At 41.4% G+C, this 20120-nt stretch overlaps 1 protein-coding gene across 4 annotated transcripts in view; it reads left to right on the top strand.

Moving 5' to 3' along the window:
* Positions 1-444: 444 nt before the first annotated feature.
* The window catches only part of Mondo (MLX interacting protein mondo), a 190163-nt gene continuing 170487 nt past the window's right edge, over positions 445-20120 (top strand). For 2 of the 4 annotated variants that reach the window (XM_067091865.1, XM_067091863.1), the window contains exon 1: positions 551-1263. In XM_067091865.1, the coding sequence (XP_066947966.1) occupies positions 911-1263 (353 nt within the window). In that variant the 5' untranslated portion in view covers positions 551-910. Of the gene's footprint in view, positions 1264-20120 lie in introns of all 4 variants that reach the window. The other 2 variants (XM_067091866.1, XM_067091864.1) reach the window with 2 other exon arrangements.

The raw sequence follows: 20120 nt of genomic DNA, 5'->3' as shown, positions 1-20120 counted from the left end.
AATGAGCCTCTTTTTTTCTTTTTCTTTGGAAGCTTAATGCGTAGTAGCGTCACATGTATCACATGCACACACCTCAAAATTCTGTAACTTTTAAAATACCCAGACACCATTTGAATGGCTACAACAATACAAGAAAAATTTCAGTTGAAACAAATGGTTTTCCATTACACAATCTATTATTAATGACAAGGAAATCTATACAGTGACTATAGAACAAATGTATTTTCCTAGTTATGGTCTATGGTGACATCAATTCTTGAGGAAATACCAAGTAAATTTGAACCAAATATGGCTAATTGCTTCTCTCATAGCTATAAACAGAGACCGTTGGCATTCTAAGGCGTGCCAAGAAAAATGAAAATAAAGGGAAACCTGACGTCAAGCGAAGTATTGAAAATCTAGCAATTCATACTTAAAGAGCCCCAAAGAGAAAAAAATGCCGCTTTTTTGGCGCTGAATGATGTTTTGGTGGTGGCAACACTGTTAAGTGTTCGTCGGGTGGCCCTCTGGGCAACAGACCAGTGGCTGGTGGTCCTCCTGCTGACTCCTCAGTGTCAGTGTTTTAGTCTTCGTCGACAGTGCCTACTGTGCGTGACAGTCCGTCGGGTGTTACCTCCTGGAAACGATGAGAACCATCGGGATGTTATCGTGAAGTGGCGACGTTGTTCGGAAGTAGTTTCGAGTTGTTGAAGTGTCAAAAACGAAACTTTCCACGAGAGTTGAGTGATGACGAGAGATGTGCGATTTAGTCTGCTTTAGGCTCCTAGGCCTACCCCATTGGGGTCGTCGGGGCTCCGAGGTTTGGGGATTTATCAATTGCTAGATAATCATCTTGGCGTCGCCCCCCCCCATACTGTTGTTATTGCTGAGTGAAAATTATGCTTACGAGTAGCGTTAGCAGTGGTTTAGAATGCGTATTAACGGCCCTATCATGATGACTGCAGACTCACCGGCTGGTGGCCCTAGTGTGGGTATGGGCATGGGGAGGAAAGAGGAGAAGGAGGTGATCCATTCGGGCCACTTTATGGTCTCCGACTTCGAGGCCGAGGCTCAAGACGACGAGGAGAACGTCCTCCTGGAGATCCCGGGAGATGACAACCTGGGCTCCAGCCCCGGCCAGGGAGGCGAGGTCACCTCCCACGGCGAGCCCTCCGTCATCACTTACGCCAAGAGGGGCAGCGCCTCCAACCTGGGAGGCATTGAGACCTTCAGTATTGACAGCTCCCTCACCAAACTCTTCAATGCCATGTCCATAGCATACAGGTACGTCCAGGCTTGTGTACGTAGGCCTAGGCTATAGGCTAGGAGCTTGAGACTCATCTGAGAGGTTGACCCCAGACCAACATAGGCTGAATCTCCCTTGGCATTGGAGGAAGGAAAACACACTACCCTATGTAGTCTAGTCAGCGCTCTCGGTTCCGCTTTTGGTAGAACTTGGGGTTGCTTCGCGTGGGGTGTTAGGCTACTTTGGGCATTGATTTTTCCTACAGGATTTTGGCTGCTTATTAACATTTTACCGTTATTTTTTGTCGGTCGACTGTAATTAACCTGTAATTAATATCAGAACTGTATGTTTATGTATGCTGGCCATCCTGGAATGCTGTCGCACATACGCAGTGTTATAGGGGAGCTTTTGGTAAAAGTGTATCTTCCCTCACCGAGGGGTCCGTGGGACAGAGCCCCCCAGGCTAAGTAACATGGCCTACTAAGTTAGGTTATGGTATGTTAGGTTAGTATAGTTCCTTTTATAATAGGTTTACTTAGCCAATCCCTTCTTGAACGTATAACTCCTGATGACTTGTGCATGTCCGGAACCATTCAATAACAACAGCGTGGATGTCCGGTCTTTCTCCCAGTGTTCCCACCTCCTTCATCAGCAACACTCAAAGTAAAGGGAAAATCAGTTTCCAAGGTAATAGTCTGTGCAGAGTTACTGTGTAGTTTTACCTTGATGTTTCCTCTACTTTTAGTGTTGCTGATGAAGGTGGTGGTGGTGTTTATTGTCGGTCAATTATTATTAACTTCATAACTACCCAACGTGGTTGGGGACCCTTTGGGAACAGGGTTTGGGAACATTGGGAGAAAGACTGGACAGGCCTGTTGTTCTTATGGAATGGTTTCGGGCATGCGTAGTCATCAGGAGTTATATGTTCAAGAAGGGATTGGCTAAGGAAACCTATTATAAAAGGAACTATACTAACCTAACTTAACCTAACTTAGTAGGCCGTGTTAGCCGGGGGAGTCCATTCCCAGACCCCCTCCCCCTCCCCTGTGATGGAAACTCCACTTTTTACCAAAAGTTCCCCCATAACTGCACTTGCATGATAGCATTCCAGGACAGCCAGCATACAATAACATATCAGTTCTGAGGTTAATTACAGTCAGCTACCAAAAAATAACAGTTCTAATGCAGATTTTATCATTGGTGCTTTATCTTTAAATAGATTTGAAAACACCAATGATAAAATCTGCTGTAGAACTATAGAACAGCACTGCATGGGGTATTAGCTTGGAAATTGACTTTCTCTATAGTATTTTGGTTCCTTATCAAGAATTTACTGTTATTTTTTGGTAGTTGACTGTAATTAACCTCAGAACTGATATGTTATTGTATGCTGGCTGTCCTGGAATGCTATCATGCATGTGCAGTTATGGGGGAACTTTTGGTAAAAATTGGAGTTTCCATCACCGAGGGGGTAGGAGTCTTGGGGACGGAGTCCCCCAGCTAATGTGGCCTACTAAGTTAGGTTAGTATAGTTCCTTTTATAATAGGTTTCCTTAGCCATTGTTCTTAAGGCCTCATATACTGTATTTATAACTGATAAAATCAGTGCAATCTTTTTTAGGTCATTTGTACTTTATACTAGAATAGGCTACCTTTCTCAGGTGTGGTTGTTTGTATCTGCCAGAGATTTATCGCTTTTAGATAGAGTTGTTCGTGGTGGTAGGTTTCTATTTCCTAATAGTAGCAGTTATGACTTAGACCATCGACGGGTGGTCTCTTGTTTGTCATGTTTTCATAGGTGGTATTTCAACAGAGATCTTTCACATTCACAATTGATCCCAGGTCCCATTTATCTGCTGAGAGCAACCAGATTCACTGAACAGCATCACCAATATGCAGCAAATGTGCCTATCTGTCGAACTTCTCAGTTCCAGAGGTCCTTTATTCCTCACATCATTGGACTGTGGAACAGCCTCCCAGAGGAGGTTGTGCAATTGGAACTTCAGAAGTTCAAGTGAAGATGCAGTGCATTATTACCCTAATACTACAGTATTCTCCTTTTATTTTAATATTTTATCTATTAATTTATTGATTTTTTCTTTTAATAAGTCGGGTCTCTTCTTTCTGTATTTCCCTTTACTTCCTGCTACTTCCTAATGAACACCATATTCTGTGGAAGTTTGAATTTCAAGTCCGTGGCCCCTGTGGGCTTGTTCCATATGAATAGGTTTCATCTACTGAATAATAATAATAACAATAATAATGAAGTAAAACAGTTTTGCTTAGGTGATTTTTTTGTTCCTTCAGATATATAGACCATTGCCTTGTGTAGGGGTGTCTCAGTCCTCAGTGCGATCTAGAATTGGTCACTGAAACTTGGCAACAAGTTAGTTAACTGGTAGTTGATGGGATGAGTGGGAGAATATTCATACTCACCTGCCATCACCAATCACTTTTTCTTCAACTGCTGTCTAGTCTGTGGATGACTGATTATATTGTCATTTAGGCTTAGTTATTCAGGTAATTCTAAGCCGGCTGTCCGCGGTGAGCTAGACTATGGCAATTGACGTTTTCCTATGTTATTTTACTTGCTTTACAAGAACTTAAAGTAATATTTTGTCGGCCGGCTCTAACTAAGCTGTCATTGACCTTTGAAGACTACGCGGCTTCAATTGCCTAAGGCAGGTAGGTCTAAGCCAGCATTCATGACAATCCCCACCCCTCCATAGCTAATACGGCAAAATTGTAACCAGGAAACACCCCTAAAAATACCAACATAATGTACCCTAGAGGTGTTTACTGGTTACAATTTTGCCGTATTAGCTATGGAGGTGGGGGCGGGCTTGGCGCGGAATGCCGGCTTAGACCTACCCTGCGTTAGGTAATTCAAGTCGTGTAGTCTTCAAAGGTCAATTACAGTTTAGTTACAACCCGCCGACAAAATATTACTTTAAATTCTTGTAAAGCAAGTAAAATAACATAGAAAAGCGCCAATTGCCACAGTCTAGCTCACCGCGGACAGCTGGCTTAGAATTACCGTTATTCAAACCAACTCTTTTGCTTTTATGTCTGTTGATGTTTGCGTGTTTTTTTATGTTATAAAGATGGAGAAAATATAAAGATGGAGAAAAACAAGTACAAAGATATTGCGCGGAATTGGAGTGCATATATGGGGGCTTCATGTCTCGTAACTGTTGACCCACACAGGTTTTCCAGTTCCTGTAGGTGTAAGATTTGCAGTCCTCTCTCCCCTTGCAAGGAGTGAACTGGGTGGTCTCTCTTGCAGTGAAAAAGGCTTAGTAGGAAGAGGAATAGGAAGTTTTTGTGGGTTTCTTCAGTCAAGTAAATCTCCCCATGACATTGCAAACTCTTCTAGTTCTTTCCTTCCCACACCTTCATTTGCTTGTAGGGCTCATGGAATGTCTAGGGAGGGTAGGCTATGTTCTTTTGTTCTTACACAAATACAAACCTTCATTCTTTACATAGGATTTAGCTTGTGAAAACAAGCTGGAATGGCCGTTTAACTCTCAGACAATGTCATTAAATATTGACAGGTAGGGGGAATGCCTGCCCACCTGTCATTATGCAATCCACTTTGCTTCCGGCCGCCATCATGTTTGGATGTCTGTGTAGACTCTGCTCAAATTCCTGTTTGCTCTCCTATGCTTTGAATATTTTTCGTTGCTTTGATTTTTTGCTGATTGCTTAAAAAATGAAAGGCAATGAGCCAAACCCCACAATCATTTCAGCCTTCTACCTCTATAAGGAAACCTCAGGTTTTCAGGTGCTCCCCAAGGAAGGACAGGCCTTGCAAAAGGTTCCTCTCCTTCATAGAAATGGACCTTCAAACCCTTTGTGCCTCCTACAGGAGGCATGAGCATAATCAGTATAGTCCATACAGGTATTTCCCCATTTACAATGTATCATTTTACATTAAATCGAGTTTGCGATGAGGTTAGCAGTTCCTACGGTTTTGAAGTTATGAAGCAATACTGGTACAACAGCATTGAAAATATTTTAAATTTCTTGCATGATGGGCACAGGCTGCAGCATACACTGTTTTTGCGTACTTCTTGGAGTTTGTTTATGATGAAGTAATTCATATTTTGTTTATGATACAGTAATTCATATTTCATTAAAGGATATGTACAGTATGTACAGCACTGAGAGAGAGAGAGAAAGAACTGAGGCTTGTGTACATTAAAGCTTAACACTGTAACACACACACACTTTTACACTATTTTGTTGATATTTTATGCTATAGTATATTCTTGTTTATATTTTTACTTCATTTATTTTATATAAACCAAATTATAATTGCAGTTAAGTTTGTAGGGTATGTACACATGCACACACTCAATTCCATGCCATCTTTGAACTGGGTGCAGCCTGTTGGGTTTTGCTTTCCTTACATATGAAATAAGCATTTTAAATATTTTTATGGTGATTAGAGATAAAATATTCTCCTGTTTATTGTTATGTGTGCTAATCATACTCAGAATAAATGAAACTTATATTAAAAATGGTACAGTAAGTCAAGCAAAGCTAAAAAAAAAAATATAATACACTTATGCATGCTTGCACTCATTCAAAGGCATCATGAACTTTTTGGAATTTATTTTGCAATTTTATTTGTGATACAGTAATTCATAGTTCGCTATCAGTTCCTGCTATCGCTCACATTTGCTAGTTTCTTGTTAAAGTTCTGATGTACTTAATATTGAAGTTGTATAACAGGAGTAGTATTTACTGTGATCCTCATAATGCAGGTGGTTCATAGTTACCACATGAGGTTAACTAAGCATTTCTTAAATTTTGAAGGTCAAGCAAGTTATATTTATAGGACGTCGTCACTACTCCAGGATCCTTTGAAGTCATCTTCAGCTCCTGAAGCATTCCTGGAGAAATGCCCATTGGATTTCTGGATGGAATGATTCCAAATACAGATTCTGGATTTCTCCATGTAACATTTGTTTAAGTGCACACTGAGATTGTATGGTTGAATACACACTTTGAGATTTGCGAGACTGAGGCAGAAGGAGACTAAGACAGCTGGATTCTTGACGACTTCTTCAGGAAGCCGTGATAATCCAAAGGGTGTTTATCCAGTTCTTCAGAAGCTGAAGATGGCTTCACAGAATCCTGGAGTCATGAAGATGTCTTCAATAAGACATAATCCAGTGGGCAGTTCTCCAGCTGAAGACAGCTTCCCATGATCCTGGAGTCTTTAAGATTTCAAGATGATGATATAATCCAATGGGCATTCCTCCAGGAATGTTTCAGGAGCTGAAGATGACTTCAAAGGATCCTGGAGTAGTAAAGATGTCTTATAAATATAACTTGCTTGACCTCTATAATTTATATGAAGTGTTTAATTAACCTCATGCGATAATTATGAACCACCTGCAGTAGGGGAGGGGAAGGGGGAGGGAGGAATACACAAAGAAAGGCAGCCAAGGAAATTTCTTGTTAAAGTTCTGATGTAATTAATATTGAAGTTGTATAACAGGAGTAGTATTTACTGTGATCCTCATAATGCAGGTGGTTCATAGTTACCACTTGAGGTTAATTAAACACTTCATAAAATTCTAAAGGTTAAGCAAGTTACATTTATAAGACATCTTCACTATTCCAGGATCCTTTGAAGTTGTCTTCAGCTCCTGAAGCATTCCTGGAGAAATGCCCTTTGGATTTCTGGGTGGAAAGATTCCAAATACAGATCATTAGGGTAACATTTGGTGAACATAGAAAGCATATAGTACAGTACAAAAGTCATCATTCAGGTAACACTGAGCGAGTTGCTTATCCACTTTGCCCCCAAGTTTGGAAGACATTCAAGGTAACTGGTTGGTGAATAATCTGAGAAAATTGATAAGTACATTTTAAAGTATTGTAGTGTACACACAAAATAAAATCAGCTGATAAGTGAAATGGACATGGACAGCTGTAAAATGTAAAAATAGATAGCATAGAGAGATTAACACTAGATATCAATTGATAATCTTGTTGCCAAATGAGTACTGAGGCTTAAGTAATGTCTGGTACAACATGAGTAACATCCATGAGTGTTGGTCAGGAAGAGTAGCTGGTAATGCCTTACAGCAACCTGCTTTGTTGTGAGGGAGTAGTCATGCCACCATGTAGGGCAGTTGGTATGGCTTGTTGGATCTGTTGTATGTGGGATCAAGTTGGTTATTTGTTGGTGGTGAGGCATTCATATATTATATTCACTTGGATGGTTTAGTAGTCTGAAATCAGTAGGCTTGTGTTGGGCAGCACTTTGAGAGAAGAGTTTGATGGCAAGAGTGGAGAGGAGGATGATCCAGGCCCTGTTGCTTCATTCAAGATTCTGTCTGGCATTGTTGTTCCAAGGGAAGATAATGTTTACAGTTCCTGGGAGCATGGGAGTTAAATCTTTAATGGTTCTGCCAAAACATACATTGCGGGGAGACTTTTGTCAACTGGATCTGATGAATTCTTGTTGTGAAAACTAGCATACTGCACAGCATTCATGTCTAATTTGCAGTTTGGTTTAGTGTTATTAGTTATGAGTCTCTTGCAGTTTTTCACCCATTTGACACCCACCTTGGTACGAAAGTTGCCGTTGGTAAAGGCTGTTAATGAGAGTGTATTAGATTTTGCACCCCTCTGTGGTCCTCTCAGTAATGGGCATTGTGAATATCTGTCAATAATTACCAATCAGTTGTGTTCATATAAGAATACAAGTCTTTGTCCCCCATGGGGTTAGTGCCATCAGTGCACCTTATGCGGTGCACTGTAGGCATTGCTTAAGGTTCTACTGTATGCAGTGTGTCTTCGGCCCCTAGCTGCAACCCCTTTCCTTTTTCCTTTCTCTTACGGTACCACAGTTCATATTTTCTTTCTTCCCTTCCTGCTCTCCACCCTCTCCTAACAATTGATTCATAGTGAGCTGCAAGGTTTTCCATCTGTTACACCTTTCAAACCATTTTACTCTCAATTTCCGTTTCAGCCTGAATACCCCATAGGTCCCTGTGCTTTGCCTTTGGCCTAAATTCTATATACTGTGTATGCTACAAATCTTTGTCATTTATATGGTTATATTTTTGGCAAAAGGTGATGTGGTCATTGATTCTTGGTAACAAGCTAGTTAGTTGGTGGTAGGTTGCAGACGTTTTGGAAGGTTTGTTTAATGGCTGATGTTGAATCTTTTTACTTTAGAATTTTAGGTGTGAATAATTGAACTTTGGCTTATTTGTTTGTCCATTTTTTGACTGGTAAGAACAATGATGCTTGATATATTTTTCAAGAAGGTTGATCAGCCTAGATCTCCTGGGTATGCTGAAGTGTGTGTGTGTGTGTGTGTAGTTCCTATCACTTGTGACTATTGTCCTACATTCATTTTGCACTGCTTGCAGAGCTTAGGAATGTACACCATCCTTAAACTGCGTCATTTGATTCGTGGTCACCTGTCTAGTTGAGAAGTATGGTTTGAAGAGGAAGTTGAAGAAGGATCTGTTGAAAGGGTCTTACCTCCTCTTCCCTGCTCTGTGTGTACTTTTACCCAGCTGGTTTGCTGGGATGATGTCTTCCCAGCCTTCCCTTGGTAGGGGATTGTAGATGACAATTTCCTTCGGTTGTGCCATAGCTGGTGTGATGTTGGTTTCTGCTACCCACATTGTTCCTGCTTTGCCTGGCTCTGTTTTATGAACTCTAAGATATCGACAGGGGACAAAGCAGCTGCTGAAGTCATTGTGGCCTCCTTTCGGCATTTCAGGGAAGCCTTCCCTTTATGCTGTATTGTCTCATAAGGCTTTTGCCAAAAGTTTTCCTCTTGCATTGGTGTGGGTGGACCCCATTTCTTTTATTGCTGGTTTCCCTCACCAAGACCAAGTATACTGCAGTTTTGAACATTCCTGCTGTTCTTGCTGCTCAAACAACACCTCATCCTGTCCTTTTTGTGGGTGTCATCTTTGACTTTGTCCTGTGTAAATTTCCAAAAATATAATGGACAATGAATGTCAAATTTCAGAAAAAAGGCAGTTAAATTTTTGTCACAATTTCAATCATTTTCAGTTATCCATCATAAAATTTTTAAAGCTATAATATAATGCTTAAAATCTAAGCTTTATTGTTAATAAAGACAAATCCTTTTGGCCAGACCTATGAGAACTAGATAAATTAACACTGGTAAGGTTAAACCTCTTGATAAAGTGGATCAGTGCAGGAGACGATCCCAATTTTGACTTTTCTCAAGTTTCTTTCTCTTCAAGACTAGGCTGTAGGCCAACATAGTTCTCCAGAGCTATCTCAGTAAGTGCTGGGACATGCTTGTGATTGGTCTCCTTACTAGCACTTGTAGGCTGTACTCCTGTGCATGGCACCTGCCCAGACCTGTGTGAGAGTGGGCACTGGAAAGTTCATCCTGACCTATGCACTGCTTTTTCATACACTGTAATTAACTTACGAAGTAATTACATAGCTATAGTTTCAACTTGCGCACCAGCCTTTATTTAAAGTATCGTGGTAGCACTTCAGTAGTTTAGTGTAGGTGACAAGCCTTGCCCACTAACAGGAGTACTGGAAATGACTTAGCAGAAAACCTCATTCTGTTTCTGCCAGCTCTTGAGTAAACATCGGGGGTTTGCAGCAGCAGCCGTGTTCATTGGTTTTCAGTTGAATAACTGGGTTTCGGTGAGGTATTACCACTTATTTTGAGTAGCCTTCAAGGTCTGATAGCTTTCAGGATCAGTTTTCCAGTTTTTGTTGTTATTCAGTATGATTCAAGTTCACCTAGTTTTTGCACCTGCAAACAGATTGATTCTTCATATGACTAGTAAGGAGACAAAGGATTTTGACAAAGGAAAAATCTGCTGGGAAACAGATTGAAATAATCCATTCAACTTATTTCATAATGACCAGAGAAAAGCTAAATGTAAAGCTTTACTACCCCAGAGCAAGCTCCAAGAAATGGAGTAGGTAAGCGTGGTAAAGGTGAGATTGTCACATAATTTAAAGATTCAATGTAAAAGTCCCAACGAGGAGGTGCGATACAAGCCCATGCACTACTCATGCTGTACACAAGTAACGCATTCCATGTTAGCACCCACCCCACTAGAATGATGTTTACCATGGGAGGGAGAGAATGAAAAACGAACTTGTGGGCTCCCAGAAATTTTTCCTTTGTCAAAATCCCTGATTCCCGTGTCAGCCGTGTGAAAATAAGAGAGAAATAAACATCATTCTTATGCTATTAAAGACTTAAATAGAGACGTTGAAAACTAGGAGAATGAACATTAGTAAGGTCCTCTAAATTCATGTAATGAAAATAATGTAAGTGGATCAGGTTTAGAATTAACCTGAATCTTGTATTAAGAAAATACTTTCTGCCTAATAGCAGACACAAGTTAGTGATAGTAAGAAGATGTGGCCCGAGCGCCGTCTTAGAGCGTTGAGAAAAGTGTGATAGGAAGATGTGGCTTCTCTTAGCCTAATTCTATACCCAAGCCCAGGTTAGACGATAACCCTGCTCTTCCTTTTCCCCCCCTTCCTGCTTTTTCTGCTACTACTAGCCCTCCTACTTCTAATCCACCTACTCCCGCTCCTGGCTCCCTTGCTTCCGACCCTTGCCATTGCCAGTCTCGAGTCTAGGTTTAACAAGAATTAACAAGAATTTAACCTAGTAGTGAATACAGTGAAATGGAGGAGGTGGCTACTCATCCCGTTGGTTCTCCTAGACCAAGGTCATTGTCGGGCTCCCCTGAACCTGGGGGAAGACAAAGAAAATCCAGTGGAGGCTGTGGGAGTTGGCCCATGGGTAGTTGCCCCCTCAGTCAAACCTGTTGCGCATTCCCAGGTATCAGCAGACATCCACTGCAAAGGAGTCTTGATGGGAGAAAGTGGCTGCTCATTTCTCCAGCTTTCCTAGACGAAGGTCCCTGTCATTTTCCCCTAAACCTGTGAGAAGACATACCAGAGGTCCAAGGGAGGCCGGTAGGGTTTGTCCATGGGTATTCGGCTCAGTCAGGCCCCTTGATAGCTCTCAGGCTTCGACAGACAGCTGTTTAGTCCAGGAGGTGAGGGGTGTTTGCATGCATGAAAGGGCCTGAAAACTACATGCTTGATTTAGTTAGAGGGTCGACTGAGACACCTTTTTATCGAGGGTAGACATCCAGAAACATGGCAGTTATCATGTTATTCAGGGTTTTCGTTGAATTTGGTGAAATCAAAATAACTCCCTTTTTTTTTACGTGTATTTGTTACATAAATTGCAATAACTCAGCAATGAAATGATCTACAGAGCTTGTCACCTCTCAAAATAAAGCTTAAAGAATGATCTATTCAGTGGATACAAGCACAGTAAGATTGGTCAATACCCAAGTTCACAAGGGGTCAGTATGACATTTTTTTGATGAGAAGCCAAAATCTATGGCTTCATATTTAAATATTTGTGAAAAATAGGGAATAGATTTAACATTTAATGCTTTTACATTTTGGTTAGGTACATCACAGGCAAGTTTTTGAAATTAGTTGGAAACTAATTATATTCCTTTGTAGCTTGAAAAATCAATGTCATATAGTGAATAGTAATATTCATGTACAAATGATAGCTGTGCAATGGTTATATAATTAAGGTACTACTGAGTCAACTAAAGTTTCGTCAAAACATTGTTTCACAGTATCAGATATTGCATATATATAGCTTGAGAGCAGATTTCAAGTATAGTTTGTCACATTAATGGCTTAGATTTTGACATCATTTCAACTGATATTTGCAGTAAGGACAACGTCTGATATCTAGTTGAGGATTGCCCAGGCAATGTAGCTGTAGATATGTCACAAAGAATGCCCTAAGGATATGACCTTTTACTGCAAGGCTGGTGAGAGGCAATTCCAAGATAGTCTTTTTAATGTGGTGGTAGAGGTAGTACCATAATTCATCCATTGCTCTGCACGAGGTTCCTGATTTGTACACATTCACGAGGAACTCTTCCACCAAGATAAAGTTAATACAGTTCAGTTCCTTTCCAAAATCACTCAGATAATGCACCAGATCTGCCTTCAGTGCAGCAGCCTTTGTATCAGATTTACTTGTGGAATCACAACCAGTGTGGTGTAAGGGAACTAAGATTTTGCAAGTGTCTGATTCCAACATATCACCTAAAACATGAAGGGGTATGTATCTTGTGGTATTACCAACACCAGCATGAAATCCACATCTCTCGTAGGCCATGTGCCTTCAGAAGTAATCAGTAGTGTAGGGCCAAGATTACTACATCTGTATCATTTGATATAATAACCACTCTTTTAGCCCCAGCCTCGAGTGCATGGTGAGCATGTGGGATAATTCTGATGTTGGCCTCTTCAATTGTTATGTTTAGATCAGGCAATGATGTCTCTTTTCCATTTAAAATAGCCAGGCATGGCTCAATTTCAGGTGGAAGTCTAATCAAGCTAACAACTGTATCTGTCATTGGTTTTGGTTAAGATGCATTGTCAAATGAGTTTCTGTAGCTTAGATTTGTTTGCAGATGAGGCCCAGAATGCATCCAAGGTGACTGGCAATTGTGTTCCTGTACCTGTCCCATATAAATCAGTCAGGCTGCAACCACACCTTCTGGTCCTCTCGCTGTCCTTCACTGAGCCCTCAATGTATGTGTCAAAGACAAAGTCAATATGTGTAGAGTTGTTGCCAAGTCCATATGACACCTCCAAGAACTTATTGCAGAGTTCACCAAATGTGTTCATCCGGGATACCTGTATACAACAAAGACCTGCCACTACATCAGTGATAGTCACTGTACTTGATTGCTGCCATTCAGATGGTGGTATATAGTCTTCTTTTTCAAGGCATTTTTCTAATGCAGTGCACAATTCACTTTTATTTGGTTTAGTCATTAGACCATTCTTGTCAAAGAGGTAACTGCTATCAGTCAGGTCAAACCCCAGCAAATGCTTCATATCATATCCTCAGACACAAGAAATGTCATAGATTTTCTGGATTTCTGCCATTTCCTTATTTGTCTCTTTGCTTGTAGATTTACAGGTACCTTAGTCTCCTCATTTCGGAATGTTTCATACTTCTCCCTAGATCTTTCTTCAAATTCCAGCAGACTGTCACAGATTTTCTCTGACATGATTTCCTGTGTGAGGATGTTGTGCAACTTGCCTTTGTCTCCTTCAGCAGGTAATGTAATGGGTTTGTCATGTTCTTTTACATACTTAATCATATCCTGAATCAATGTCTCAGATGATCTTGTTGATAAGTTGAACTCAGGTTTACTAAAAGTTCTGTGCTAGGTGTAATGACTCCACTGACCTTACGTTGGAGATTTACAACAACTAACATCCTCGTGGTAAATTTATGCTGCTGGGCAACAATTATTATTTTTTTTTTTTTTTTTTTTTTTTTTTTTTCTTCTCTCTCTCTACCGATGATACCCCAGTACTCTTCTGTGATCGATTTATCGTCTGTTCAACACACATGCCTGCCCGTACAGCATTGAATGGGCCACCTGCCCGCTTCACCACAAACTTGCCTGCTAGGAAACTATTGTACACATCTTCAGGTAGCTTTCTCATATCTTCTAGGTATAAATGAGGCCCATCTAAAATAGTTGACCCTGTCACATCCAGCAAATAGCAGCAGCACAGATTGAACACTTTGGAGATGAAGTTTCTAGTCTCCCCCATGGTCTGCCCTACTCAAGTCCTTTAGAACAGCCACCATTCTGACGAATTGGTCCTAGAAAGTTTCTGATGCTGCACTACTCTGACATCTAAATTTATTGAAGTCTTTGACCATCACCTCTGAGTTTGACATAAATGCCTCCAAATGAACCTTGCTTTCTTCCCTCTTCTTTTCTGCTACAGAGTTTTTCAACAGTCTTAGATGCTCAAGTTCAACCCTGTACTTTTCGGTGCCTTCCACTTTGAAGAACTCTGCCCACTGTAGCCTTTCTACACACTCAGAGAGCATGAACAAACCCCTCAATGACACTGTATAATGTGATCCATCAAGAACTGGTATTACCACATTTTGGCCAAATATTTTGGACGCTACCAATATCTTTTCTGCTCCACTGCCTTTAATGAACTTTCCTATTGCACCCGTGACTGCCTTAATCATATGAAAGGAGCCCAGACATAACACCACATTATCAAATTCAAATGGTTTGCTCATGATGATTTCACCGGCAATGTGATACACCCCACATCATATAGCAGAGGCAAGTGTGTTTGGTCTAGTTGGCTCAAATATTCTGGAAGTTTTTTAAAGCTGTGTAAACTGTGCCATATTCCATAACAGGGTGGGGAAGGACTGGTAGAGAACCTTCAACCTTTTGACACACATTCTCATCAATAATAAGAGAGTTAAAGGCTCTCCAAGAAGGCATTCTTTGGTCTGTAGTTGTTTCTTTAACACCTTCTGTCATACATGAGAGATCCATTCAGCTAATACTCCAAGCTACGTCCTTCCTACAAACACTTTTTGCATGTGATTTCTCTATTTTGTACAGTTCTTCTGGAACTATGTTGGTGGTTGGAAGACTTGGCTTTTTAGCAGTTTTCGTGTAAGGAAACAAAGCCTGACAACCTAACTCTTGTGTGAATTGTCTCTCTGTGGGTGACACCTGTCTCCAATATCTTAGGCCTGCTTGAGAATCATAACAGTGTCATGACTTCCTCCTATGCCAGAGAGTATTGCTTCCTCATGATCAAAATTATCAAAGGCCCCCAACATGAAGCTTGTTGGGTTGAAATGACTTGGAAGTGGGACCTGACCCTGACTTGCTTCTGTAACAAATGATGCCATATCTGAATGATAGCTGAGTAGCTCATCATAACTAATTGCCAGTCCAAACCTATTGAGACTAGAGATAAGTGTTTGTAACCTACACACATTATAAATACTGTAGCTTCAGAGTTCAATATGTGCAAAGGGGTTCGTTTTTTACTATTTTTTATGATATAAAAGGTGACTCGATACACAGGTAGTACTTTTTTCATCTTGGAAGATCTAGTGTAACTCTCCTCATAAATTTCTGGCTAACCATTGACAATATTGTGACTGTGTAAAATATCAGTATCAAAAAGAGAAGAGAAAAAGTCTGCAATGTCACTGGGAATTATCATGTCAGAATATGCTTTCTCCATTTCATTGTCATCACAAAACCTGTCATTCAGCTCAGAGTCTTCGTTAAGGATACAATGTCTCAACATGGTACCACACTAGCTTATTGTTTAGCTATCTAACAACCTTTCACTTCTCTCTGGCTCTTTCTCAGAAGCACTTGGCTTGAAAACAATGGTAGGTTTTTTAGAACCGGTTGGGGCCAAAAATGAGACTTCCCCACCAAACGTGGATTAGGTACATTTTCACATCCCTGTTTGTGTACTCAAGATGAGTTTGATCATTACTTCGCACTTCATTACAGCATTTGGAAATATAAGTCAGGTTATAGCATCTCCCCGAGTTCAAGCCTGGTTCTAAATCTTTAATAAAACTTTTAAAGATATACCTCTGCTGGCCAGTTGGCATTGACAATGATTCAGTCGCTGCTTTCTCTCCTTTCCTGATGTAGTTACAAGTACACTGGCTGTGACAGTAAAGATCTGCTCAAATATGGCATTCGCATCTTGCAAGTTGGAAGTTTGGGGAAACACATTATCCTGAAGTATCATGGAAGCCTTAAGGAATGATTCAGCTCGTCTTTTTTCAGAAATCCTCCATTTATCATATACGTTGTTGTGTTTTGAATTCCCACAAATGACACGTGTAAAAAACTTGTTAATGTTAGCTGGCAGAGATGTGGGGTCCTGAGAATCCACCATGGAACGTGCACGCCTTTGTTGAACAGAGGCTGAGCTATCCTCTGGGGAATGAGCAGCAATATCTGTGGAGACTTTGCTAAACTGCTTGGGTTTATCCAGTGTTTTCTTGAGGGTACACTGTTTATAACATTCATTAGTTACATGGTATAAGAATTTGCCTTTGTCCACTTGCTTCAGTCTTTCAAAAACTACGTCCCTTCTCACTTCCGCTGCTTCAATGATACGTGTCCTGCTATTCTCTGTGCTGGTAGTTTCACATTTATCATCAGGTTTTGGGCAGATTATGCATTTCTTTGGGTTGGAAGAACCACTTGAGGGTGGTGACTGTGATGCCCTTAATTTTTTTTTTTTTTGTGTGTGTGTGCCAGAGTCAGATATTCTTCACTGAAAAAAGAAAAAAAAATTAGGTTCCCAAATTTTTAAATGAACAATATATGAACAGAGAACATAGAATAAACTGGATTGATTAATTTTTTGGATCCTTATTGCCATCCCTAAGAATAAAAAATACAGCCTATATCTCTTATGCCTCATGCCTCAGTATGTTGATCTGGTATATATTCCTTTTATTGAGTGCTATTCAAGGGTTAAACTAAGTAAAGGAGTTTTCCAACTAATTTCAAAACCTTGCCTGTGGTGTACCTAACCAGAATGTAAAAGCACTAAATATTCAATCTATTCCCCTATTTTTCACAAATATTTAAATATAAAAAGTCAGATTTTGGTTTATCATAAAAAGTCATTTCTATATATGACACTTACCAAGTAATTACATAGCTATAGTTTCCACTTTAAACGGCAGCTTAAGAATTGAAAATTCGCGGTAGCTCTCTTTTGTTTTGGTGTAGGTAAATGCCCCACCCATTTTCGGGGAAGAATAGGTACAATGTAGCTAAAGAACGCAGTTCGTTTCTGCCGTTGATGACCGAACATCGGTCGTTCAGCAGCTGTGTTTTGTTAATTCATGAGTAGTTTCACCAGATGGTTTGGTTGTCTATCGAAGGATTCGGTGTAGTATTCTTTCATTTGGTAGCCTCTGAGCTATATTTTCATAGCTTAACCTGGTTTAGCTTAGCTGTTTTTCAATTATTTGGACTATTATGTCAGACACGAGTGTGACGAGTAACCTGTATTGCAGCAAAGGCTTTAATATTAGGTTAACTTCATTTAAATATGACAAACATTGTTTGTTTTCACTGCTGTGGACAAGTATGTTCCCCCGAATTGACTTGTGAGTAATGTAAGGATTGGGAGATTGGGATGTAAGTAAATGGAAAGTGTTGACCAATCATTTGGATAAATTAGAAAAAACTAGGCTTAGGGAAGCAGCTGCTAGAGCCAAGGCTAGAGCTTCTGTGTCCTCTACCACTAAACCGACTTTTTCTACACCTTTGACTTTTTGTTCCCCGATTCCTGCTTCTCTTGCTCTCCCTACAACTCTGTTACCTGGCTCCCTTCCCTCTGAACCTAGTGCCATTGCCAGTCTCGAAGCTCGGATGGATGAGAAATTCAACGCTTTAGTAAGTACTGTTGCTCAGATAGGAGTGTCTGTAAGAGTTCTTTTGGACAAAACAAACAAAGATCATGTGCAAGTGCTAGTGCCTGCACCCAGGTTAGTGTTGTGGAGGGGTTGGCTACTCATCCCACCGATGCTCCTAGATGGAGGTCCCTGCCATTCCCCTGCACCTGGGATGAGGCAAACCATAAGTTCCAAGGGAGGTCGGTGGGGTTTGGCCACGAGTGGTTGCTTCCTCAGCCGAACCTGTTGCTGCTTACCAGGTTTTGGCAACCAAACGCTGGAAAGATGTCCAATTGGATCACACCTTATCTTCCAGTGATTCGGATTCAGAACCCAAAGGACACGGTCAACGTTTTCAAGAGTCTTCTATGCCTTTGAAGAGGCACTTTACAGACGCACATCCAGTGGTACCTCACAAGTGATAAAAGGATCAAGAGCCCTCTTGCAGCTATTGGGACAGCAGAGAGCTCCCTCTAGACACTTGAGCTCCCATTGACTCCCAAGCGCCAATTGGCTCATAAACGCGCTTTGGGATCTCCCTCCCCTGTTGGATCCAAGCTCCCAGTAGCTCATAAGCCTGCTGCAGGTTCAGTTCATGCCACCTCTCCAGCATTGGAATACGAGCCTAAGGCATCAGATTCAGACGTTCCTATTGCAGCAGGTCAATGTGATTCAGTGCCTTCTGTTTCACAGATCCCCAAGACCATCTCCTCTTCACCTGGCACTGATTGCACGAAGGCTGCATATACATCAGCACCCCAAGACTCTTCTTTGCTTCCCATTCACCAGTGTTTAGACGAACATCATGCAAATGTTGAAGAAACCCTTGTCTTCGAAATCAGGAGAACCACAGCAGGATTTGGTGGTTCCCACTGTATCCTCAGCAGAGGAGGAACCCAAACCAGAACAACCTTCATCAGCCTACACCTCATTGATGAACTATTTTCTGTTCTGCTTCCCTACATATTTCTCCACTGCGCCTCCTTCTTCCCCGGGATCACCGTTCTTGTTACATCATCCTCGAGTACCACTAGACTCCCGAAGATGGTCCTCTCTTCCAAGAAAGTGTTGTTGGGGAACGACTCTTGGCTGTCTGAGAAGAGGGAGTTGGGCGAAGCTGTATTTTGTTCTCCTCCTTCTCAGCTTTCCAAAAGGAGGTATGTATTCTATGCAACCAGGGAAACTCCTTCCTTGGGAGTTTCTGCCTCCTCTCAAGGGGATTTCTTCGGTCTGATTGACCCTGCTCATTGTTTGGCCTTCAGTGCAGCAAAAATTATGCTTTTGTCTTCTGAGCTTGACTGCCTAGTTAAGGATATTTTTAAAGAATTTGAGATCTTAAGTTTCCTTTACTGGACGGTGGGTGTATTAACCAAGAAAATTGAGGATTGTTCTTCCCTCCAAGAAAACTTTGCAGCAGACTGGCTCGGAGTCCTGTCGTGTGTGGATAAGGCAGTTCAAGATGGGGCACAGGAGTTAGCTGCCCTTTTTTCGTTTTGTATGCTGAAGAAGAAACGTGGTGTTCTTTCACTCTTTCACCACTAAAGGAGTGACACCATCCCAGAGATCTACTCTTCTTTTCGCTCCTATGTACAGTACCACCCTTTTTCCTCGAATAACATTAGAGCGGGTAGCTACGGAATTGCAAAAAAAGGCCACTCACGACTTGCTAGTGCAGTCGTCCAAGAGAACGAAGGAATCAAACCGAACACCTGCAGTTTCATTTAATCCTTGGCCTTTCTCTTTTCTCCAGCCACAGCCCTTTCGAGGTGACAGAGGAAGAGCTTCCTCACGCACATGCGCAAATCCCAGATTAGTCCACCCTATCAGCAAGAAGTACTCATCTAGACCAGTCTCTAACAAGTGAAACTTTGGTCCTCCGTTTACCTGTGGGCACCAGACTCCTACACTTCTGGAGACAGTGGGAGGCCAGACCGGTAGAACCATGGGTACTATGGGTCCTCAAGGAAGGATGTGCGATCCCCTTCAAGGAGACCCCACCTTTGTCACCTGTGCCCATCGCCTTAAAGGCATACTCGGTAGGCTCCAAGAAGTTTTCGGCCCTCTCAAAGGAAGTCACGGCTCTTCTCTACAAGGGAGCTATAGAGGAGGTAGAAGACTTGTCATTAGAGGGGTTTTAAAACTGCCTCTTTGTAGTCCCCAAAACCTCCCGGGGTTGGAGGCCGGTACTGGATGTAAGCGCTCTGAACATCTTCGTCCAAACCAAAAAAGTTCAGGATGCAGACGAACAGCTCAGTTCTCGCCGCAATTTCTCAAGAAGATTGGATGTTCTCGATAGACATGAGAGACGCTTACTTTCATATCCTAATACACCGGAATTCCAGGAAATTCCAGAGAGTCATCTTTCAGGAGAAAGTTTTCCAATTTTGGGCTCTATGCTTCGGGTTGTCAACAGCCCCTCAAGTCTTCACCAGGGTCCTCGCTCCTCTGTCTCAATGGCTTCATCTAATGGGCATGAAAGTTTGTTATTCCTGGACGACTGGCTCCTACGATCATCATCCCAGAAGAAGTTCACGGAGGACCTTCTCAGAACCCTACAATTGA

This window comes from Macrobrachium rosenbergii, chromosome 48 (genome assembly GCF_040412425.1).
Source record: "Macrobrachium rosenbergii isolate ZJJX-2024 chromosome 48, ASM4041242v1, whole genome shotgun sequence".
Lineage (NCBI taxonomy): Eukaryota > Metazoa > Arthropoda > Malacostraca > Decapoda > Palaemonidae > Macrobrachium > Macrobrachium rosenbergii.
Note: the sequence above shows the minus strand (reverse complement) of the source record. Positions and strands in the feature narration are given on the sequence as shown.